Here is a 22750-nt window from a genome sequence, read left to right on the forward strand (position 1 = left end):
TTTGATTGCCTTAGCATCTGTGTCAACAGTCAACTGGCTATATTTATATGGGTCTGTTGCTCTAGTCTATTCTGTTTTATTGATTTACCTGTCTATCTTTTCACCAATACCAAACTGTCTTCTTATTCTAGCTCTATAATAAGCCTAGAAGTTAGGTAGAATAATTATTCTGATTTTATCTTCTTTTAAAAAATCAGCTTGGTCCTTCATAATTCTATATGAATTTTAAAGTCAATGCCAGTTTCTTAAAAAAAAAAAAATCTGCTGAATTTAGATTGGAATTACATTGATTCTATGGACCAGTTTCCCTGATAGCTCAGTTGTTAAAAAATCTGCCTGCAATGCAAGAGTCCCTGGTTCGATTCCTGGGTTGGGAAGATCCCCTGGAGAAGGGATAAGCTACCTACTTCAGTATTCTTGGGCTTCCCTTGTGGTTCAGCTGCTAAATAATCCGTCTGCAATGTGGGAGACCTAGGTTCGATCCCTGGGTTAGGGAGATACTCTGGAAAAGGGAAAGGCTACCCACTCCAGTATTCTGACCTGGAGAATTCCATGGACACAGTCCATGGGGCTGCAAAGAGTCAGACATGACCGAGAGACTTTCACATAGACCAGTTTGGGGAGAACTAATGTCTTAATAACACTGAGTCTTCTGATCCATGAAGATGGTATTTCTTTGCATTTGTTTATGTATTCATGAGTTTCTCTCAGCAATATCAGTAACTTTTAGTAAAACAGTCTTTTGTTACATTTATTTCTAGGTATTTTATCTTTTTTGGTGCTGTTGCAAATGGCATTTAAAATTTTTTTTCATTTTCAATTGTTTCTTGCTAGTGTTTAAAAAATTCAACTGAATTTTATACACTAACTTTTTAAGCTGTGAACTTTGAACTAATAATTCACTTATTACTTCCAGTAGTTGTCATAGATTTCTCTGGATTGCTTATAGCAATCATATCATCTGCAAACAGGGACAAATTTACCTCCTCCTTTTCAATCTTTAAGTCTTTTATTTATTTTTCTTGCCTCATTGCAGTGGTTATGAACTCTAGAACAATGCTGAATAGACAGTCTTGTCTTATTCCCAATCTCAGAAGGACACAATTTAGTCTTTTATATTAAGTATAATATTACTTGTAGACTTCTTTTGGTAGTACCCCTTATCAGATTGAGGAAATTCCCATTTGCACATAGTTTGTTAGACTTTTTTAAAAAAAATCATGAGTAGGTGTTGAGTTTCATCATTTCCTGTGTCCATTAAAATAAGCATGGTTTCACTATACTGTTGATCCTTGAACAACTCAGAGGGATTAGGAGTGCTGACCTCTGTGCAGTCAAAAATCCATGGATAACATTATATACGGCCCTCCATATCCGAAGTCCCACTGATTCAACCAACTGCAGAATGTGCAGTACTGTGGTACATAGCTATTGAAAAAAATCTGTGTATCAGTGGACCATCACAGTTCAACCCCTTGTTATTCGAGGGTCAACTCTACTTTTAATTTGCATTTCTCCTATTATGAGTGAGGCTGAGCATCTTTTTCTGGATTTAAGGGCCATTTGTACTTCATTTTCTGTGATCTATGGATTCGTATCCTGCTAAGTCACTGGAATTTTTTTTAATTGTCTTCTAACTGTTGTTTGAGCTTCCCAGGTGACACAAATGGTAAAGAACCCTCCTGCCAATACAGGAGACAAAGAGACATGGATTTGATCCTTGGATTGGGAAGATACCGTGGAGGAGGACATGGCAACCCACTCCAGTATTCTTGCCTGGAGAATCCCACGGACCAATGAGCCTGGCAGGTTACAAGGCTGCAAAGAATTGGTCATGCCTAATGCGACTTAGCACACATGCATGCAGGCATTGTTCATACTATGAAGATATTTTATCCATGACATGAGTTTACCTTTGTCTCCAGTTCCATTTGTTTATTCTTTGTATTTGTGGGTTTTAGGCCAGGAGAAAATTTAGGATGTTTACATCAACAAAATTTCCAACTTACGGGCAAATGCTGGGCTGTGCCCCTTGGGATCACCTCATGGAGACTTCACATGGCCCTCTCTGGGACTGACGGTGCCTCTGTCCTCACTCTGTCCCCCTTCTGCTCATTCTCAGTATACCACAGTGACCCTCACACTGTGAGAGTTGTCAGTGGCCTAGAAACTCACTCTTTGCATTCTTCTCTGCTGAAGCCATCCCGGAAGTGAGAGAAAAATACTCTGGCTAAGCCCCATGCAGCACTTCCTGCCACAAGCCTGCTCTGGCTCCTGCTGCAGTGAGGACACAACTCACATCTCTTCCCTCTCCACCCACAAAGCCCACAAAGGCCCCACTGATGCCTCCAAACAAGTCTCAGTACAATTTCCCCTGCCACCCTGTCCTCAGGAACACTGTGACCTTACCCAGCTCCTCAGTCTTTGCCTGGGCTGTTCTGCTAGGACTCTCCACGCCTCCGGATCACTGGTTAATCCTACTTGTCCTTGGGTTTCAGTATATCAGAGTCACTTCCTCCAGGAAACCCTCCCAGACTCAGCGTCTCCTAGAAGCCTGGCACCGAGGGCCACTGAAACCCTGACTGGATACTCATTTATTTTCATCTTCCGTCTTGACTCCACCAGGCAGAGACTGGATCTGCGCTGTACCCTGCTGTGTGTCCCCAATGCTCTGTACACCGGATGTGCCCAGTAAGTGTCTGTGGGTAACTCAGTTGAAGTCAACAAAATATGTACCAAAACCACTTTGTGCCACAGCTCGAGATGGGATTACAGAGATGAAGGTGAAGTGCTGGTTACTCAGTCGTGTCTGACTCTTTGGGACAGTAGCCCACCAGGCTCCTCTTCCCGTGGACTTCTCCAGGCAAGAATACTGGAGTGGTTCTCCAGATCTTCCAGATCCAGGGATCAAACCCTGGTCTCCTGTATTGCAGGGAGATTCTTTACCATCTGAGCCACCAGGGGAGCACAGAGATGAAAAGGTGCTCTAAAATTTACCCCATATCCTTCAATAAAAAATAAATAAATTAAAAAAAATAAAATGTATCCCAAAGCTCTACTTTCTGGGGTTTGTATCCTACTAAGAGCACTGCCCTGGCCTCCTGCCTCCTCCACATGACAGCCTCAGGTGTGCTAAAAAAAAAACCTCAATCAGACCTGGCTCTGTGAGCTGACTCTCGCTGGCTGCCAAACCATCCCCCTCCCTCCCCACTGCATCCAGTCAAGCCCTCTGAGCCTTAAATAGCTCTACTCACTCTCACCTCTGGGTCTCTGCCCCTGTGGTGTTCACCAGGAGCGTCTTTGTCTTGCTTCACATCCTGCTTAATCCATCAGGCCCTTTACACAGAACGCGCCCCTGCCTGTCCCCCAAGCTCCCCGCCCTTCATCCCCGCCCTTCAGCCTCAGCCTGAGCCTGTCCCATCATCTTGGTTTTCTTGGTTATCCATAATGATTAATTGCCTCCCTGCCAGACCAGACAGCGAGGTGACCCAGTCTGTCTGGTTTTCACAGACTCTAGGGCTGGACTTGGGGCATGGAGCACAAAATGGGACCGCCATACCTTCCAGGGTCTCATTGGAAAAATACTGTAAAGGAGAACTTCACTTTTGTTTGGGGCAACTTCCCTGCCTCCTTCCTGGGCAGATCCAGCCCAGTTCCCTTCCTTAGGTGTGAAATCAGTTCCTCTGGGTGACCCCCCACCCCACACACGCCACAAATGGGTAAACTGAGGCCGGAGGAAGCAGCACAGAGTCTGAGACCCCTTCGGGGTGACCTGGGCCCTTCTCTCCGCTGTCACTGCTTCCCTGAGGTCCAGGGTCTTCAGCAGCCTGAGGAGCACGGCGGCTGCGGAGGCTTCCGGGACTTTCTGCCCCTCCCCGGCCCCCACAGGGCCATGACTTTCGGTAAGTGACAGCCGCTCAGGAAGCCGAGGGGCCCACACAGGAAGGAGCGAGTGGGACTTTCCTCCGGCTGCTGCCCGGCTCTGCCCTCCCGTCGCTGGCCCGGGGCCGTCACCTCCAGGTAAGAGCTGCTGGAGCTACTGGGCTCGGGTCGGAGGTGGGGGTAGGGGGAGGCTCTGTGGACGGCCGCCGCTGGAGACAAAGGCAAGTGTGCCTTCTAGGTCTCAGAGAAAAGCCTTCTGGCATAACCTGGGACAGCTGGCGGTGCGGCCTCCAGCAAAGGACTTCCCCTCTGGGCTTCAACTCCGTCCGGAGCACGAGGCCTCGAATTCCCAGCTTCCCAGACCCGAAGGAGTCCTTGCGCATGCGCCCAGGGCTCCAATCTCTGGGGACACACTTCGCGACTCCTATGCTCCAGGTTCCCAGGCCCGAGCACTGGGTGACCAACAAACCTTCCCTTCTGGGCATGTGGGACTTTTGATGTTAAAACAGGGACGTTTCTCTGGGCGCCAAATAGACTTCCTATTCGATATTTTAAAAATATCGAATTCTTTTTCGAATTTTCTTCCTTTACTTTCGATATTTAAAAAATCATGTTTTTAAAGATTTATTTTAAACAAAAGACACTGCTTTGTGATTCCATTTACATAAAGGTGCAAAGATCAGGGCGACTGTTAGAAATAAGAAGTGAGAAGTGACAGAGTAGGGTGGGGTGGGGAAAGTTCCAGTTCCTGGTCTGGGAGCTGGTAACACTGGAGTGTCCCTAGGGGAAAGTTTCCTCTTCCCTAGTACTACCTCCCTGAAGGTAAGCCTCAAACCACTGTCCTAAGGGACCTTCCCGTCTGGTTTGGCTGACATTTGTCAAGTGGTTGCTGAGTATGTCACCAAGGGTTTGTATCATTTAGTGGGGATTAAATGTGTTGATTGGAGAAAGCAATGGCACTCCACTCCAGTACTCTTGCCTGGAAAATCCCATGGGTGGCGGAGCCTGGTAGGCTGCAGTCTATGGGGCCGCACAGAGTCAGACACAACTGAAGCGCCTTAGCGGCAGCAGCAAATGTCTTAATGGGCTTTCCTGGTGGCTCAGAAGGTAAAGAATCTGCCTGCAATGCAGGAGAACTGGGTTCAATCCTTGGGTTCGGAAGATTCCCCTGGAGAAGGGAATGGCTACCCATTCCAGTATTTTTGCTGGAGAATTCCATGGACTGAGGAGCCTGGTGGAGTCCATGGGGTCGTGAGAGTCAGACACAACTGAGTGGCCAATACTGTCACTTTTAAACGTGTTGACAGGTCGGGCTGGACTCAGTAAACTACCTCACTGAAGCAGGTGGGAGTCAGCACACATTTCATAGCTGAGAAAACTGTGTCCCAACTGTGGGAGCCCTGCTGGAGTCACAAAGCCAGGATATGGTGGGGCTGGGATTTGAACCCACAGCCTGAGGTTTTCACCGATCCCCAGTCCCAGGCTTATATTCCGAGTGTGTTAAAATCTCATTAACACTCTCCACCCACTCCCACTATTATTGTGAAACATAGTTTTTGTTGTTTGTTTTTTGTTTTACACTTTTTGGCCACATCCAGCGGCATGTGGAATCTTAGTTCTCCCACCAGGGATCAAACACACATCCCCTGCATTGGAAGCGCAGTCTTCACCACTGGACTGCCAGGGAAGTCCCTGGAACATAGTTTTTACCAATATTCTCTTTGTATCTTCTTCATTTGGGTCAATTTACGTAGATCTTCTTCGTCTTCCTCCTTTTCCTCATGGCATGTGAAACCCAATTCCTTCCTCTACTCAGCCCAGGGTCCTGAGCTCTGGGTCCCCCAGGGAGAGAGAGATCTGGAAGGTGACTGGTGTAGAACTCCTGGAAATCATGTGGGTGGTTTCCTCCTGGACCTAACCTGGGGAGAACTTCCTACTCTGGGGAACTAATGGAACAGAGATACAGGGATCAGAGGAGACAGAGGCAGAGATCTCTGTTGATTGACTCTGATGATGACTGAGTCTGATGTCTGGATCAGCCCCCAAGGCATGCATTAGGTGAAGTCGTGTCTGACTCTTTGTGACCCCATGGACCAGGCTTCTCCGTCCATGGGATCTTCCAGGCAAGAGTACTGGAGTGGGTTGCCATTCCAACTGCAAAAGCTTCTTTCCCCAGCCTCAGAAGTGCTAGAATCCTCCAGCTTCACAAGGAGGGATGGCCACTTCTATTTCCTTAAATACCCATGTGCACAGGCCAATGGGCTTCATAGGTGGCACTGGCCAGTGAAGGAACTGCAGGAGTCCTGAGTTCAATCCACATGCCAGGAATATCCCCTGGAGGAGGGAATCGCAACCCACTCCAGTGTTCTTGCCTGAAGAATCCCATGGACAGAAGAGCCTGGAGGGCTACAGTTCATGGGGTCGCAAAGAATCAGTCATAACTGAGCATGCACACTTGCCCAGGCCAATAACTATCTGCTTGCTGGTTAGCAAATCCTTGTATCTGTGATTGATTGATTGATCATGCCTGTCTGGAGAAAGGATTGGAGAGTGGGTATGTGTGGAGGCTGGAGGTTGACTAGAGATGTTTGCCCTGGGCACCAAGAGTCTGAAGGGTGAGTTCACACGAATCTGTGTGAATGTCTTCCAGCTTCCCAGCACAGCCCTCGCCGGGGGTGGTATGGCTCCTCACCCACCTTGCACACTCAGCTCCCTCTCTCTGCCTCTGCCCATGTCTGTCCTTCTCTTTCTGTCCCTCTCTCCTCCTTATTTCTCTGGTTTCATCCCTACCTCACTCAGTTGTATTTCTTTCACCCACCCCACTCCTACCTCAGAAGGTCTGCAACCTTGTCCTGTGATCGCAACTGAGGGGCGACCTTTTTCTGTGTCCAGGCAGGCTGCACTCATGGCACCTCCAAGTGAGGAGACACCCCTGATTTCTCAGCGCTCCTGCAGCCTCTCCTCTTCCGAGGCTGGTGCCCTGCACGTGCTGTTGCCCCCTCGGGGCCCTGGACCCCCACAGTGCCTGTCCTTCTCCTTTGGGGACCACTCAGCTGAAGACCTGTGTGTTTGCGCTGCTAAGGCCAGTGGTAAGTGCGTCCCAAGAAGGCTTGATCAGAAGGAGGGTTAGGGTTGTGTGGAACACAGATTGGGAGCTGGAATAGCTGCCAAGCAGAGTCAGCATTGGATCTGGGGCTTTGAGGGATGAGTAGGAGTTTGGTAAGGGAGGAGGGTGCACACAGAATGGCATGTGCGTAGACTCAGAGGCATGATAGTCTATTAGAAGAAACAGATGGTCATCCCTCGAGGTAAACTGTTAAGTGGAAAGCGATGCCCTGGAGAGAGAGGCAGGGAGCCCTGAGAAGCAGGCTGAGTCCATGGCTTTTCTCCTCAGGGCACTGAGGAGCCCTGGAATGGGTGCACGCAGGGGTGGGACATGCTGTCAGAGCTGAAAGTGAGAAAGCGCCGGTGGGGCTGCATGAGGATAACTTGGCAGGCCTGCAGGGGACAGATGGGGAGATTTGAGAGGGAATTGACTCGAGTGTCCCCTCAGGCATCCTGCCGGTGTACCACTCCCTCTTTGCTCTGGCTTTGGAAGACCTTTCCTGCTGGTTCCCCCCGAGCCACATCTTCTCCGTGGAGGACACGGGTACCCAGGTCCTTGTCTACAGGCTCCGGTAGGAAGTGTCTCCCCCCCCCACCCCGTAAATGTGGGTTAAATGATACCGGGAGGGCATGCCTTTTGCTGAGGGCTTGGGAAATGGGAGTTTAAAACCACAGAAACCCTTGGATCATCATCTCCCTGCACCTCCTGGTGGGTGCCTCAGGGAGGGCATGAGCATTGCTCATTTCACATATGAGAAGACTAATGTCAGAGAGGGTGGTTCACTTGTCCAACATCACACAGCAAGTCAAGGGTATAACCTGGGTTCTGTGAGGTCTTGGCACAGTCCCCCCCTCATCATATCCCCTACTCCAGGGTTCTCCCCTCCCCCACAGCTTTTATTTTCCCAACTGGTTTGGACTAGAGAAGTGCCACCGATATGGGCTACGAAAGGACTTGGCCAGTGCCATCTTGGATCTGCCAGTCCTGGAGCACCTCTTTGCTCAGGTAGGTGTCTGCGTGGGGATCAGCTCAGGGGTAGGGGTACAGAGGGCAATGTCAGGGCTCATGTTTGGGCAGCTTTGGCTGACTCTCCTGTGAGTAGGGCTGAGCGAGGATTTGGGAATGAATTGGGCGGTATGAAGAGCGAGGGGCTAGCTGGGTGGGCGGGGCTCAGAGTGGCAGCCCCAGGGTGGAGGTCGGCCCAGGGTTGGGGGGTCTATTGACCACATCAGGGCTCATGATCGGGCTGTGACTGGCTCCTAGCACCGCCATGACCTGGTGAGTGGCCGCCTCTCGGTAGGCCTCAGCCTCAAGGAACAGGGTGAGTGCCTCAGCTTGGCTGTTCTGGACCTGGCCCGGATGGCCCTCGAGCAGGCTCAGCGGCCCGAGGAGTTGCTGAAGACGGTCAGGTGAGGGCTTCCAGGCTGTGGCGCCCAGCCTCTACCTGGGAGCGAGCCAACACGGCTCCACCAGGGCATCACAAGTCCGGCTCCCCACGTCCAAGCCTACCGTGTGTTCATGGGACCCACCCCCTCCCCTTGAAACCCCGCCCCCCTGAGACTCCATAGCCAGACCCCAGGCAGCTAAAAGGACTATGTGGGTCCCTGCCTGTCCCATGGAGGCCCTCCCTAGCCCTCCCTACCCCATGCCTGTCCCTGGGCGTGTTTCTGTGTATGTTGTGTGACGCCCTACTGAGGCCACACTCCAGCCCCGCACCTAGAGGCTGGGTTGAAGTGCCGCCTAGGTCCTCCCGGGCGGAGACCCCCGCCCCACACTGAGGGCCCCACTCGGCCCACTTGCAGCTACAAGGTCTGCCTGCCCCCTGGCCTGCGCGACCTCATCCAGAGCCTGAGCTTCGTGACTCGGAGGCGCATCCGAAGGACGGTGCGCCGGGCCTTGCGACGCGTGGCGGCCTGCCAGGCTGACAGGCACTCGCTCATGGTCAAGTACATCATGGACCTGGAGCGGCTGGATCCAGACAGGGCCGCCGAGACCTTCCGCGTGGGTCTCCCCGGCGCTGCCGGTGGGCAGGATACGCCGGGGCTGCTCCGAGTGGCTGGCGGCACTGGCATCGCCTGGAGCCCAGGAGAACTCGAGGTGCGGGGCGGGGGGGGGGGGGTCGCTGAACGAGGGTCAAGGGGAGGGCAGGGTCGTGGGCGGGGATTGGGGGCGGGGCCGAGGGAGAGGCGGGACAGTGAGGGGTCTCGGGACGGAGGAGTGAGGTGTGGGTGGGGCTGAGCGAGGAAGCGGGAATGAAAAGGGCGGCACCTAGAGGGAGGGGCTAGTGGGTGTGCGGGGCTCGGAATGGGGCTAACGGCAGGTGGAGCGAAGAGGCAGGCCTGGGGCTGGGCGAGGCTCCCGGCTGGACTGAGACACCCGGAGAGAAAGGGGAGTTAAGTGAGGGCGGGACCTGGGGCGGGGTTGGGGACCGGCCGAGGGAAGGACTCTGGGTCTGGCAGAGGTGAGGGGGCGGATATTTGGGGTGAGCAGGGGAGGGAGTTGAGAGGGATGGTGTGGACAGAAGGAGGAAGGGCTTGGTGGGGGCTTGACTGGAGAGGAATGGGACTCGGTAAGGCTGGGAGGAGCGGGCCTCATGAGTATGGACTGGTGGGGTCCAGGCTTCCAAAAAGGACTAGGTGCGCGGAGGGGGCGGGACCCCAGCTTCAGGCCTCCCGCTTCTTCACAGGTCCTCCAGCCCTTCTGCGACTTTCCAGAAATCGTGGATATCAGCATCAAGCAGGCGCCGTGCATTGGCCCGGCTGCGGAGCATCGCCTGGTCACCATCACCAGGACAGACAATCAGATCCTGGTGGGTGCTGGAACCCCCTCCCTTCCTACCTTCTCCGTTCCTGACGGCGGGGCCCCGGGATTGTCACCCTCGGACCGCGGCGGGCCCTGACACCGGTCCTCACAGGAGGCCGAGTTCCCGGGGCTTCCCGCAGCGCTGTCCTTCGTGGCGCTCGTGGATGGCTACTTCCGGCTGACGACGGACTCGCGGCACTACTTCTGCAAGGAGGTGGCGCCGCCGCGGCTGCTGGAGGAGGTGGCTGAGCAGTGCCACGGCCCCATCACGTAAGGACTCACTGGGGACCAAGTCTCGGGCACTCCCCTTCTCAGTGCCTCCGTGTCCTTGCCTCTCACGAGCCCTTCAACAGCACCAGGCGCAAAGCTGGCGCTCAGTGAGTCTGCAGTCTCATTTCTGCAGCCGCTTCCCTCCCTTTGGCTCCTTGAGGCCCCAGGGCCATTTCCTGGGGATGCTGGAGGTGCCCAGGTGTGGGGCTTCGCCTGCGGTTTCCTCTTTAATCCCCTAGGCAGAAGCCCAGCTTTCAGTTCACTTTACACATGGGAGGGAGTGAGGGAATGTTACCTGGTGAGGTTCCCAGGGCTTCAGAGAGACCAAGATTAGAGCTCAGGTTTAGTTTGGTTTCTCTGCCTCCATCTGTTTCTCACCATCTTCGACTCTCAATTCTCTTCCACCTTTCCCCACAGCCTGGATTTTGCCATCAACAAACTCAAGACTGGGGGCTCGCTTCCCGGCTCCTACGTCCTCCGCCGCAGTCCCCAGGATTTCGACAGCTACCTCCTAACTGTTTGTGTCCTGGTCAGTCTACCTGCAGGGGCCAGGAGGGCAAGGAGGGCTTCCTGGAGGAGATGATATTTGAGCTGAGAACTGAAATATGAGTCAGCGTGGCTTCCTGAAGAAAGGGAGGGAAAAGGCATTCCCAGTGGAGGGAACAGAATATGGAAAGACTTGGAGATTTGAGGGGAAGAGTGCTGCCCACTTCCACTCAGAGACCACTCACTCCTCTTTGCAGACCCCCCTGGGCCCGGATTATAAGGGCTGCCTCATCCGGTGCGACCCCACAGGAACGTTCTCCCTGGCTGGCCTTGGCCGTCCCCACAGCAGTCTTCGCGAGCTCCTGGCAGCCTGTTGGAACGGTGGGTTGCACGTGGATGGGGTTGAGCTGTACCTTACCTTCTGCTGCAACCCCAGACCTAAAGGTGAGCCTGCCTTCCCCCCGAGCTGAGTAGGCAATCTGGGACCCTGCCTTTCTGTGATCTGTTCCAGCTCTTGAGTGGCAAGTGACAAAGACTGCTGGTCAAAGTAGTCTAGGAGGGAAAAAAGGTGATCTAGGGCTTGTGGGATAGAGACTGCTTCCAGGGAGGGCTGAATCCAGGCACAGCTGGATCTGAGTGATGTCACGAGCACTTAGCCTCTGTTCATCTCTTGCCTCTTGTTCTGGGTGAATTTTGCTCTCAGACATACCCCTGGGATGGGACAGCTTTAAGGTGTGAGTTCTCCAGATTTTCCCAGAATCCCTAGTAGAACTTGAGACCAGGCTGCCCACAGCATGACCTGCTCATTTATACCACCCGCAGAGTTCCTTCCATCTTGTTCTCATTCTCCCTCCCCTCACTGGGACTTCCTGGAGTTTCCTTTCAAATAAACCATGTGCCCTGGAACCCTCATCTTAGACCTGGCTTCTGCAGAAGACCCCACGCTGAGACAGTTTCGTATTTGTCACTCAGTTGTGTCTGGCTCTTTGTGACTCCATGGACTGTAGCCCACCAGGCTTCTCTGTCCATTCTCCAGGCAAGAATACCGGAATGGGTTGCCATTCCCTTCTCCAGGGGATCTTCCTGACCCAGAGATCAAACCCAGATCTCCCTCATTGCAGGCAGACTCTTTATCATCTGAGCCACCAAGGACGTCCCCACACTGAGACAGGGAGTGAGCAATCCTTTGAGGACCTTTCACCTTTGACCTCTAGTTTTCTTCCTCTTTCCACTCCCCATAGAAAAGTCCAATCTGATTGTGGTCCGGAGAGGCTGCAACCCACCCACATCATCCCCTGTTCAGCCCCAATTCCAATGCCAGCTGAGTCAGATGACGTTTCACAAGATCCCTGCTGACAGCCTGCAGTGGGTAAGGGGCCCCAGGAAATGGGGGAAACATGCTTCAGTTGGGATCCAGAGAGCAGGTCTGCATCCATCTCTGCTGTGTGGCCTCAGTCATGTGATATAATCTCTTTGTGCCTCTGTTTCATCATCTGTAAAACTGATCCTTTACCTATGCCTTGCTTGGGCCAGAGCTAAGGGACAGGATCCCATGGGAGCCCTGTTACTGGCCTTTCATGTTGCCTCCTCACTCTCCAGCATGAGAACCTAGGTCACGGGTCCTTCACCAAGATTTATCGGGGCTGTCACCATGAGATTGTGGATGGGGAGGCCCGAGAGACAGAGGTGCTGCTCAAAGTGATGGATGCCAAGCACAAGAATTGCATGGAGGTGAGCAGGGTGGGACCAGACCTTCTGGGTTAGGGCCTAGCTGGAGAGGGGGTTTTGGATTCAGAGAAATTTAAAAACACACAGGGTCAGACTTCCCTGGTGGTCCAGTGGTTAAGGCTCCACGCTCCCACAGTAGCAGGTGCAGGTTCAGTCTCTGATTGGGGAGGATCCTGCATGCTTCAGTGTAGCTAAAAAAAAAAAAAAAACACCCAAAAAAGAAACCCAAAACCGAAACAAAGAGAACACACACAGGGTCTTAAAATAGCAGAAATGTAGCCACAGCATCTCCATGAAATATAGAAGGGTGAGGAATTTAGATGCAAAGAGGTGGAGTATACCAGACAGAGGGAACTGCCAGTGCAAAGGTCCTGAGGCAGGGCCAAGTGTGGCATGTTTAAGGAATAGCAAGGAGAACAGTGGGTCGGAGAGGAATGAGCAAAGGAAAAGAGAGGAATGATGTGGGTGGAGGCATCTTCAGGGGCTGGACAACACAGAGGAAGGTTTGAGCCAGAAGGTGAGGGACTTCCTGCCTCCATCAAAAAAATCATGATACGGAGTGCTGTGTGCATTAATGGTGGACTCCAAGGCCAGAGGAAGCTGGCGGCCAGGTCTCCCGAGGCAAGTTTGTGAGCAGCAAGTTTGGGGTTCTTTGGTCTGACCCATGAGTGGAAGAAACCCATACATGTTCTCTCCATTCTTTCCTCCCCAGTCATTCCTGGAAGCAGCAAGCTTGATGAGCCAAGTGTCATACCAGCATCTCATATTGCTCCATGGCGTGTGCATGGCTGGAGACAGTGAGAGACACTCCCCATCTCTGCCCTGCCTCACTGAGCCCACCTACAGCAGCAATGCAGTACACACTCAGAGCCTGCCCTGGCTGGGGCTCCATTCCACCAGGGTCTATCATCCTGTACTCATGTCCCTCCATCATAACTCTTTGAATAAGCAGCTCCAGGCTCCCACCAATACTTAAGCCCCCAGAATTATCTCAAGTCAGGCAGACGTGGGTTCTGATCTATTGTGTGCCATCTCTGCAGCTTTGCAAGGTCCACGCTGCCTCTCCAAGCCGTGTCTCCATCAGCTCAGCTCAGCAGCTGTTTACTGGGAGCCCAACATGTGCCAGGAGCTTGGTGCATAGCATAGAACAGGACAGGCTGAGCAGGATGATAAACGATTGTGTGTGGTGGGGCAGCACAGATCATTGTGGGTGGTCAGAGGCTGCTAACCTCTGGAGGTCAAGCAGTGATTCTGAATAGGTAAGGATACATTCTAAGCTGGAAAGGCAAGAATAAATAGACATTGGGGAAGTGAGAGAAGAGGGGTGTTCCAGTCAGAAACACAGACCTTGCAGAGGGTTGGGAGTGAGTCATGGAGAGAGCTCGACACCTTCCAGGCATTAGAGGCAAATGGTTCTGAGATGGGAAGTGGGGAAGCAGAGAGGTGAGCTGGGTAAGGACGGAGGAATGCGGGAGGGAGATGTCAGAGCTGAGAGTTCAAGCGACCTTTGAAGCTGGGGTTGGGGACAGAGCCTGTTGAATACAGTACAGTCCTACCTCCCAACCCTGCCCCTTCTTACTTCCACCAGGTATCATGGTTCAGGAATTTGTACGCCTGGGAGCGCTGGACACGTATCTACGCAAGTGTGGCCACCTAGTGCCAGCCAGCTGGAAGCTACAGGTGATCAAACAGCTGGCCTATGCCCTCAACTACCTGGTGAGTGCTCCTCCGCCTGCTCCATCCTCCATTCACAGAGTGGACGGGGCTTTGAGAGTGGGTTCTGTCGTATGGATAGGAGTTTGGCAAGGGTGGAGGGCAAGTGGAGGGCATTTGAGACTGAGGGAACAGCGTACATACAGGCTCAGAGGTGTAAGAGCAGGAGACAGCTGATCATTCATGGAAGTTGAGGGGACTGGTGAGCAACGAGGCTGGCCCCGGGGGGAGACTTCCCCAGAAGAAAGAACAGTGAAGTTGGGGTCTTGGAGATTGAGTAGAAGTTCATCAAGAAAAAAGAGGAAGGAAAGCATGTCAGGCTGAGAGAAAAGCCTGGGCAAAGGCTGCAGCTTAGAAGATGTGTTGCTTGTCCAGGGGTGGATCAGGTCTGTTCTCCTGGCAGGAGACCAGAGTGGGGATGTGGGAGAGAGAAGCCCATGGGAAGAGTGGCCAAGAGTTGGATTTCAAAGGGCCTTGAGTGCCAGTCTGAGGACCTTTGACTTTATCCTGAAGGGAGTAAGGAGCCATGGGATGAAGGAGCAGTGTTCAAGAAGAGGAGGGACACAGGAGGTGTGTTGCCAGTAGTCTAGGAAAGATGTTGAAGTGTGGTCTGAGCAGTACCGGGTGGGCTTTGAAGGATGTGTAGGAGTTCGCCAGCCAGCACATTCATTCACCCCCACCCCAACCCCCGGCGCTTCCCTGTGCTCGGACCGCTCAGGAGGACAAAGGTCTCCGTCACGGCAACGTCTCAGCCCGGAAGGTGCTCTTGGCTCGTGAGGGGGCTGATGGGAACCTGCCTTTCATCAAGCTGAGTGACCCGGGTGTCAGCCCCACTGTGCTGAGCCTGGAGAGTGAGTGCTGAGCGGTGAAAGAGGGAGGGACCTAGAGGGGTGAGAAAGTGGATCCCTGACCCCCGCTTGCCTCCTGCACCAGTGCTCACCGACAGGATCCCCTGGGTGGCTCCTGAATGCCTCCAGGAGGCCCGGACGCTTGGCTTGGAGGCTGACAAGTGGGGCTTTGGAGCCACTGTCTGGGAGGTCTTCAGTGGCGTCACCGTGCCCATCAGTGCCCTGGAGCCTGCCAAGGTCAGAGCGCCACCATCGGCTTCCAGAGCTCTCATTTGACCGAAGGGTAGAATGAAGCCCAGCTTGGGGAGGATGGGCGGGTCTCGGGGGGTACCTCTGAGGGTTCACTGGGGGTAACGAACCCTTCATCCTGCCTTTAGAAGCTCCAGTTTTACCAGGAACGGCAGCAGTTGCCTGCCCCGAAGTGGATGGAGCTGGCCCTGCTGATCCAACAGTGCATGGCCTATGAGCCAGGCCAGAGGCCTTCTTTCCGCGCTGTCATCCGTGACCTGAACAGCCTCATCACTTCAGGTGCCCACTGGGGCCAGGCAGGGTGGGCAGGGCTGGGATGTTATATTGGACCCCGTAGAAGAGTGAGATTTGTATGTGGAGCCTGCCCTGTGTGCTAGGCAAGGTTGGGCTGATCGATGACCTACAGTCAGTATGAGCTTCAACAGCTGTTGTAACAAACAAGCCCTTCAGTTCAAGGTCACACATGATGGATGTGTAGTTCTCAGTCCATGAGTGTATCCAAGTCAGCAAGAAACTCTCTCTTTGTGGTTCCACCCATCCTATGGCCTTAGGCCCCTATTGGATCCTCTGCAAACAGGAGAGAGAGTATAGAAGGTCCCACTCTAGGTTTTCATGGGCCAGGCTTAAAGGAGCTTCCAGTGCGTCTCTCTCCCCTATCACCCCATGGCAGTGAAGTCTGGGAAGTGCCTTTCTGTCTGTGTTCAGCATGTACACTGCAGAAGAGGGCTGCCTTTGCCAAGAGGCACCTTTTCCCAGCCCTACAAAACACCTCTTGGCTTGCAGTGGCTCTGCCATAATGCACAGAGAGGGTGAGCATTCAGATGGAGGTCACGCAGCAAGTTAGCTTAGGAGCGGGGGTCCAGGGCCCAGTACACTGCTCACTCACTGCCTCTGCCCCCCAGATTATGAGCTCCTCTCAGACCCCACACCTGGCACCCTGGCGCCCCGTGATGGGCTCTGGAATGGCACCCAGCTCTATGCGTGCCAGGACCCTACCATCTTTGAGGAGAGACACCTCAAGTACATCTCACAGCTGGGCAAGGTGAGGTGGGTTAGGCTGGGGTGGGTGGGGTAGCACTCATGCGTGTGGACACCAGCCCCGTTGTCCCCCAGGGCAACTTCGGCAGCGTGGAGCTGTGCCGCTATGACCCGCTGGGCGACAACACAGGGGCCCTGGTGGCCGTAAAGCAGCTGCAGCACAGCGGGCCAGAACAACAGCGGGACTTCCAGCGGGAGATCCAGATCCTCAAAGCCCTCCACAGCGACTTCATCGTCAGGTACCGGGGTGTCAGCTATGGCCCAGGTGAGCCGCTCTCCAGCCACACACCCTCATCCTGCACGGCCACTTCAGGTGGTCTCAGAACGCCAGCAGGCGCGCCACCGACTGATCTTGTTTATCCAGATCTGCCTTGTTGGTTTAGTCGCTCAGTCTTGTCCGACTCATTTGTGACCCCCGTCCTGGACTGTAGCCCCCCCCCCCAGGCTCCTCTGTCCGGGGGATTCTCCAGGCAAGAATACCGGAGTGGGTTGCCATTTCCTACTCCAGGGGAATCTTCCCCATCCAGGGATCGAACCGGTATCTCCTGCAAGTCTCCTGCATTGCAGGCTGATTCTTTACTGCGGAGCCACCGGGGAAGCCCAAGACTACCTTGGCATTGTCAGTTTCCCCACCTGAAACAAACGGGTCGTTATGAGGTTAAAAAGAATTAATGTATATTATAGAAAGTACTCAAATAGACTAGCGATACGTGTCACTGTTGCCGTTCCCATTTTATAGAAAGCAATATTGAGGCCCGGAGGGGACACACGGTCCCACTCTGATCGGGGAAGAAGAATGGGGAGGAGGAGGAGACGAAGTTAGGCTCTGTGGTGACTCCTGCCTGCCTCTCCCGCCACCCCTAGGCCGCCAGAGCCTGCGGTTGGTCATGGAATATCTGCCCAGCGGCTGCTTGCGCGACTTCCTGCAGCGGCACCGCACCCGCCTTGACGCTGCCCGCCTGCTCCTCTACGCCTCCCAGATCTGCAAGGTGCGGGGCGGAGGAGGGCGGGGCGACCGTGCACCTGCCGCGTCCACAGAGCTGGCTCGATGGGCGATGTCTGCATGGATTCGCCGGGAAGGCTGAGGGTTGAGGTTTGGGCTCTAGGTCAGGTTGGAAATGCGGTTGAGTTAGGGCTAAGGTCGGGGACTTCTCTTGTGGCTCAAACGGTAAAGAATCTGCCTGCAGTGCGGGAGACCTGGGTTCCATCCCTGGGTCGGGAAGATCCCCTGGAGGAGGGCATGGCCACCCACTCCAGTATTCTTGCCTGGAGAATCCCATGGACAGAGGAGCCTGGTGGGCTACAGTCCATGGGGTCACAAAGAGTCGGACACGACTGAGAGACTAACACTTATATAGTAGGTCCAAAACAATAAGAAGGTGAGGACTGGAGTGCAAGATGGGTCAGGGGTAGGGTTAGGCTTGGGATCTGGGTTGGGGCTGCTGTAGGATTCCAGGTCAGACTTGGGGCTCCTACGGAGTCATCCTGGGGGTTCGCACCCCATGCCCGCCCGTAGGGCATGGAATACCTGGGCTCCTGCCGCTGCGTGCACCGCGACCTGGCGGCCCGGAACATCCTGGTGGAAAGCGAGACGCACGTCAAGATCGCCGACTTCGGCCTCGCCAAGCTGCTGCCTCTCGACAAAGACTACTACGTGGTCCGCGAGCCAGGCCAGAGCCCCATCTTCTGGTAGGGACCTCCTCCCAGCCCCACCCTCCCTCCGCACTGCCCAGGCCGCTCCGCCTCGGGGGCTTTTCGGTTCGGCCCTGCCTCCCGCGGGGCTGGGCCTGCTGTGGCCACGCCCCCATAGCCCTGGCTCCTCCCCGATCACATGCCTTTTCTTGCTCTGGCCCCGCCCCGGCCCCGCCCCGGCACCCTACAGCTTTGGAGCATCCTCCCATCCCACAGCCAGGGAAGCTGAGACCTCAGAACGGGCTGGGACTGACTTTGTCATAGTCACCTACCGGGACCAGCCACCCCAGTCCAGGGCTGCTCCCTTTCCTGTCCTCTGCCTTACTGTCGCCTCCCAAGACCTCCCTGGCCCCCTCCAGGTACGCCCCCGAGTCCCTCTCGGACAACATCTTCTCGCGCCAGTCGGATGTCTGGAGCTTCGGGGTGGTCCTGTACGAGCTCTTCACCTACAGTGACAAGAACTGTAGCCCCTCGGCCGTGAGTCGGCACCCCTGGGTCCCCCAAGCCTCCTCCCCCTCGGGCCAGCCCTGTCCTCTGTGCTGAGGGTCACCCGATCCCAGCCTCAGATGCTCCGGGAGGACCTCTTTTCACTGGGACTGGTAGCTCCCGCCCCTCCCCTCCAATCACAGGCAGCTGCCTTCCGCATCCGTCGCAGGCAACTCCTCCTCCCCGTTAGGAGGGCCCCCTTCCCTTAGCACGGGTGGGTGAGCGCCTTCCTCGCTTCACTGTGGCTGGCCCCCACGATAACGGGCGGCCCCCCCCTCCACGCTGGGTGGCCCCTCCGCCACCTCGGGCCCTCCCCTTGGCTCCAGGAGTTCCTGCGGATGATGGGGTGTGAGAGAGATGTTCCAGCCCTCTGTCGCCTCCTGGAGCTGCTGGCCGAGGGCCAGAGGCTGCCCGCACCTCCTGCCTGTCCTCGTGAGGTGAGCTCTGGAGGACCCGCCTCAGTTTCCCACTTTGTAGATTCACCGCGGTGTCTTAGGCAAGCCTGCTGATCCCTCTGAATTACTCTCCACCCAAGATATCTCTTGGTTGAGAGCAGGGATCGGGGAATGAGGCTGAAGGGGATTTCTGGCCCTTGCTGCTCTCTCACTGTATGGTAAAGCACAAACACTTTCAGAGCCTCAGTTTACCTGTCTCCAAAATGGGAATAACAATGCCTTATAGGGTGGGGGAGGACCAATTTGCTAACACCTCTTCAGTGCTCATCTCGGAGCCTAGCATACAGTCGGTGCTCAATAAATGATTCTTACAGTTTCTCATCAGAGCTTTTGTGGAAGTGTCTGACATGTGGTTGGTCATTCACAAATTAATTTGCTCAGGCCACAGACATTTATTGAGCTCTGTGCGCTGGGCTTTGTGCTGGGTGCTGGGGACCCAGTGGAGGGCAGAACAGATAATACCCCTCCTCCTTGTAACCACCAGAAGCTAACAGGAACATTCTGGTGGTGATCAATGTCTAGGAAAAGACGAGGGAGGCATAGTCAGGAGCAGCTTCCTAGAGGGGGTGGTGCCTGAGGGAGGAGGAGGATACCATCCAAGGGGAGAGCTGGGAGAGAGCATTTTCAGTGGCGCACACAACAGGTGCAAAGGCCCTGAGGTGGAAACGAGTTTGGTGTATTTGGAAAATGAGACGGGGGCAGATGTGGCTGCATGGAACACGAGAGGAGGTGATGGAGGGGGTGGTAGAGGGAGGGAGACGGGAGGGGATGAAATTTTTTTCTGAGACCCATAGGGGGAGCCACGGGAGGCTTTGGAGCAAGAGCCGGATGGAGTCTAGTTTATATTTTAAAACTGCGAACAGGAGTCATGTCTTTTCTGCCACTCCCATGTGACCCTGTTGTCTCTTCTCTATCCCTCAGGTTCATGAGCTCATGAAGCTGTGCTGGGCCCCTAACCCTCAAGACCGGCCATCCTTCAGTGCCCTGGGCCCCCAGCTGGATGCACTGTGGAGTGGAACCCGGGGATAGTGTCCAGAGGCATGAGACTCTCACCTTCCCTGCTTGTCTAGAGGGAGAACACCATTCTCTGTCATTTTTCATATCTCCGGCACACAGACCTCTAGGCTCTGGTCTCCATGGACTTGCTGTGTGCCCTTGAGCAGGAACCTGCTCCTTTCTGGTCCTCCTGCTTCACAAGAGACCCCTCATAGAGTGCCTGACATTGCATGTGGGGGAGCAACCCTGGTTGGCAGGGCGACAGCAGCCTGTGGCTTTTTGAACTTGGAAAGATTCAAGACAGATGTCATGATGGGGTCTAATGAGCTCCATCCACTCCCCAGAATCAAGGGACCACATTTAAGGACCTTCCATCTTGCCAACCTCTCACGGTCTAGCCTGCAGCTTCATGTTCTCATTTTCAGAGGAGCCATTATGTAGCTTTAAATATGTCATCTCAGGCTTCTAGTCCCGTCTCCCTCTTTAGCTGGAGGAAGCCAAGGACAAGAGCAACTGTCCGGGCTGAAAAATCCACTCTTTGAGGGGGAGCCTGTGTGACTGTTTGGAACTGTGTAAGGGACCAGGAGAGGCTGAGGTCCCCAGGCTCTGAACCTGAGTGTTCCAGGGCTTCTGTAAACTGGGGCCCTTTCTCTCTGGACCAGAGGATCATACAGTGGACAATGGAGCCTAACAGGAGCTTTTCATCAATTGAAGGACGGAAAGGCATTCTTGGCAGAGGAAACGGCATGGCGAGAGGAAGAGGCTCAGAGTACAGGGGTTAAGAGCACAGGCTGTTGGAGCCCACAGCTCTGCCACTTACTTGCTGTGTGATGGTGGGCGAGTTGCTTCCTTTCTCTGGCTTCAGTTCCATCCTCTGTCTAATGGGCAAGAGTGTTGGCCCTTGGGCTCTACAGAGTCAACTTCTGGAAGATTGTGGGAAGGCATCTAGTGCAGGCTCAGCCCCCACCACGCCTTCATACCTGCCTGCAAGCTTTTTCTGCCACTTTTGCCTCCCTAGAAAACTCTTATTCATCTCTCAAAACCCCAGCTATCACCTCCTTGCAGCCTTCCCTGGGATTCTCCCACTACTCCCATTCAGCCCTGTACTTCCAGCTCTAGGGCTGGAGGATGTCTGTATCCAGCTCTGTCTCCGCTAGGGTGGGCACAAAGAAGACTCTGGGAGTGTTCATTGAATGAATAAAGAAATTCAGTGGAAAGGATGGTTTGTTGCTGGACTTGGGCAATGGGAATTCTTGGGGATGTGTGAGCCAGGGAGAAATGTGATCCGAGTTGGGGGATCGAGACCCCGGGGGGCCGCAATGGGAGCCTCAGGACATGCTGGGGGAGGAGGGACAGGAGGGTGAGGCCCTCAAGGACAGAAGCCCTCCCCCGAACCCCAGCTGCTGGCCTTGGCTCTGTCCTGGGGAGCTGATTACAGGCTCTTGGGGGTGGAGGGAACAGGCTGCTCTGGGGGAGATCAGAGGTCAAGGCCCTATTGGGAGGGTTAGGCTATGGAGATAGGTCCAACATTACTGGGGGCCACAGCAGCCCTCTGCTCCTCAGGACTGGATGGAAAGATTTGGAGAGTGACGGAGACAGAGACACAGAAAGAGACTCGGAGAAGGACCAGGGAGCTTGGGAGAGACAGACAGAGATCTCTGTACCTACTGTCATAGTCTGCTTTGATGAAAAGTGGTAGGGGGCTGCAACACAGCGTTTTCAGCTCAGGGTCCCCCCTGCACTGGGTTGAGTAACCTCTGTGCCTTAATTTCCCTCCTGGGTAAAACTGACACCCAGTAGAGACCTCCAGCCCCTGTCCAACCCAAGGAGACCCTGATGTGGAGGCAGAACCAACAAACACTCCCAGCCCTGGGGCCCAGCCTCTTGTGACCTTGGGCAAGTACGGGATCCCCTCTCTGAGCCTCAGTTTCCTTATTTGTACAGTAATAAGGATAACAAGATTCTGAATGTCTTTGGTCTCAGTTGGATGCTCACCAGCACCATCCCAGGGAATTATTATATCCAAGTTTATTTCTTCTCTTTAAAGTAGTTAAAAAAAAATACTCTTCAATGGTCCTGCTGGGAAAGATACACCCTGGAAGACAGACCATGGCCATTTTGTGTGGCTCTCAGCCTATCAACAGGTTTCCCAGGGGATGCTAGTGGTAAAGAACCCGCTTGCCAATGCAGAAGATATAAGAGACATGGGTTCCATCCCTGGGTCAGGAAGATCCCTTGGAGAAGGGCATGGCAACCCACTCCAGTATTCATGCCTGAAGAATCCCTTGAACAGAGGAGCCTGGTGGGCTATGGTCCATGGGGTCACAAAGAGTTGGTCACGACTGAAGTGACTTAGTATGCACACACACAGCCTATCAATAATCAATGTGGTGGTTGGACTGGCCCTGGGAGTTATTACGATTGCGAGAGCCTTTCAGCGATAACCATCAGGAAAGTTTGGAAAAATAAATCACACGGCACACCTGGAAATGACCCAGCACACCTGGGGCCAGGTTCTTGTAGAGAAAGCAGCGTTGGCCTGGGTTCTGCTTTTACTGGGGTTAGGCATGGGAGCCTAAAGCTTCGTGGGCTCACTCTTACTAATGAATTTAACAAGGGTTGGAGTTTAAAGCATAAGAAGAGAAGAACAAACGAAACAAAAGCAAAGCTAAATAGCCCAAGTTGCCCCAATGGAAAGAGACTGAAATCAGTCAAGATGTCTAAAACAAACGTGGAAAAAAATAAAACAAATGTGGGAAGAGGTGGTCCTGCTCTTTAGTCATATTTATCAGGGAGCCATGGTTGAAGCTGATTCCTGAGCAATCAAAGGATGTCAGGCACTTACATCATAAAAATGAGAAAACTCAACTATCAGAGGTTCCACTAGGCTTGCCCTGACCCCGCCCTTGACCTCCCTGAGCCATCGTCCTTTGGGAAGGCTGTGTCCCCGCTCCAAGGCTCCCAGCTGGGGCAGGCTGGGCGCCTATAAGGGGGATCCC

The 22750-nt window shown here is 53.9% G+C and overlaps 1 protein-coding gene across 3 annotated transcripts; it reads left to right on the forward strand.

Moving 5' to 3' along the window:
• The first annotated feature begins 3912 nt into the window (after nt 1-3912).
• JAK3 (Janus kinase 3) lies at nt 3913-20968 on the forward strand. 3 transcript variants are annotated; one of them, XM_070461959.1, is made up of 24 exons: nt 3916-4020; nt 6779-6971; nt 7436-7559; nt 7882-7993; nt 8252-8397; nt 8791-9085; nt 9675-9797; nt 9903-10060; nt 10478-10589; nt 10804-10990; nt 11788-11915; nt 12146-12277; nt 12987-13071; nt 13863-13990; nt 14706-14838; nt 14921-15072; nt 15213-15363; nt 15987-16126; nt 16198-16387; nt 16987-17111; nt 17639-17811; nt 18174-18291; nt 18627-18737; nt 19677-20968. In XM_070461959.1, exons 2-24 carry the CDS (start codon nt 6788-6790, stop codon nt 19782-19784), a joined length of 3315 nt encoding a protein of 1104 aa, XP_070318060.1. In that variant the 5' UTR covers nt 3916-4020; nt 6779-6787; the 3' UTR covers nt 19785-20968. The 3 variants fall into 3 exon arrangements, with proteins under 3 accessions (XP_070318069.1, XP_070318060.1, XP_070318063.1); XM_070461962.1 differs by having other exon boundaries at nt 3923-4020; nt 6775-6971; XM_070461968.1 differs by lacking the exons at nt 18174-18291; nt 18627-18737; nt 19677-20968 and having other exon boundaries at nt 3913-4020; nt 6775-6971; nt 16198-16361; nt 17639-17727.
• Nucleotides 20969-22750: the final 1782 nt, after the last annotated feature.

This window comes from Odocoileus virginianus, chromosome 3 (assembly GCF_023699985.2).
Source record: "Odocoileus virginianus isolate 20LAN1187 ecotype Illinois chromosome 3, Ovbor_1.2, whole genome shotgun sequence".
Lineage (NCBI taxonomy): Eukaryota > Metazoa > Chordata > Mammalia > Artiodactyla > Cervidae > Odocoileus > Odocoileus virginianus.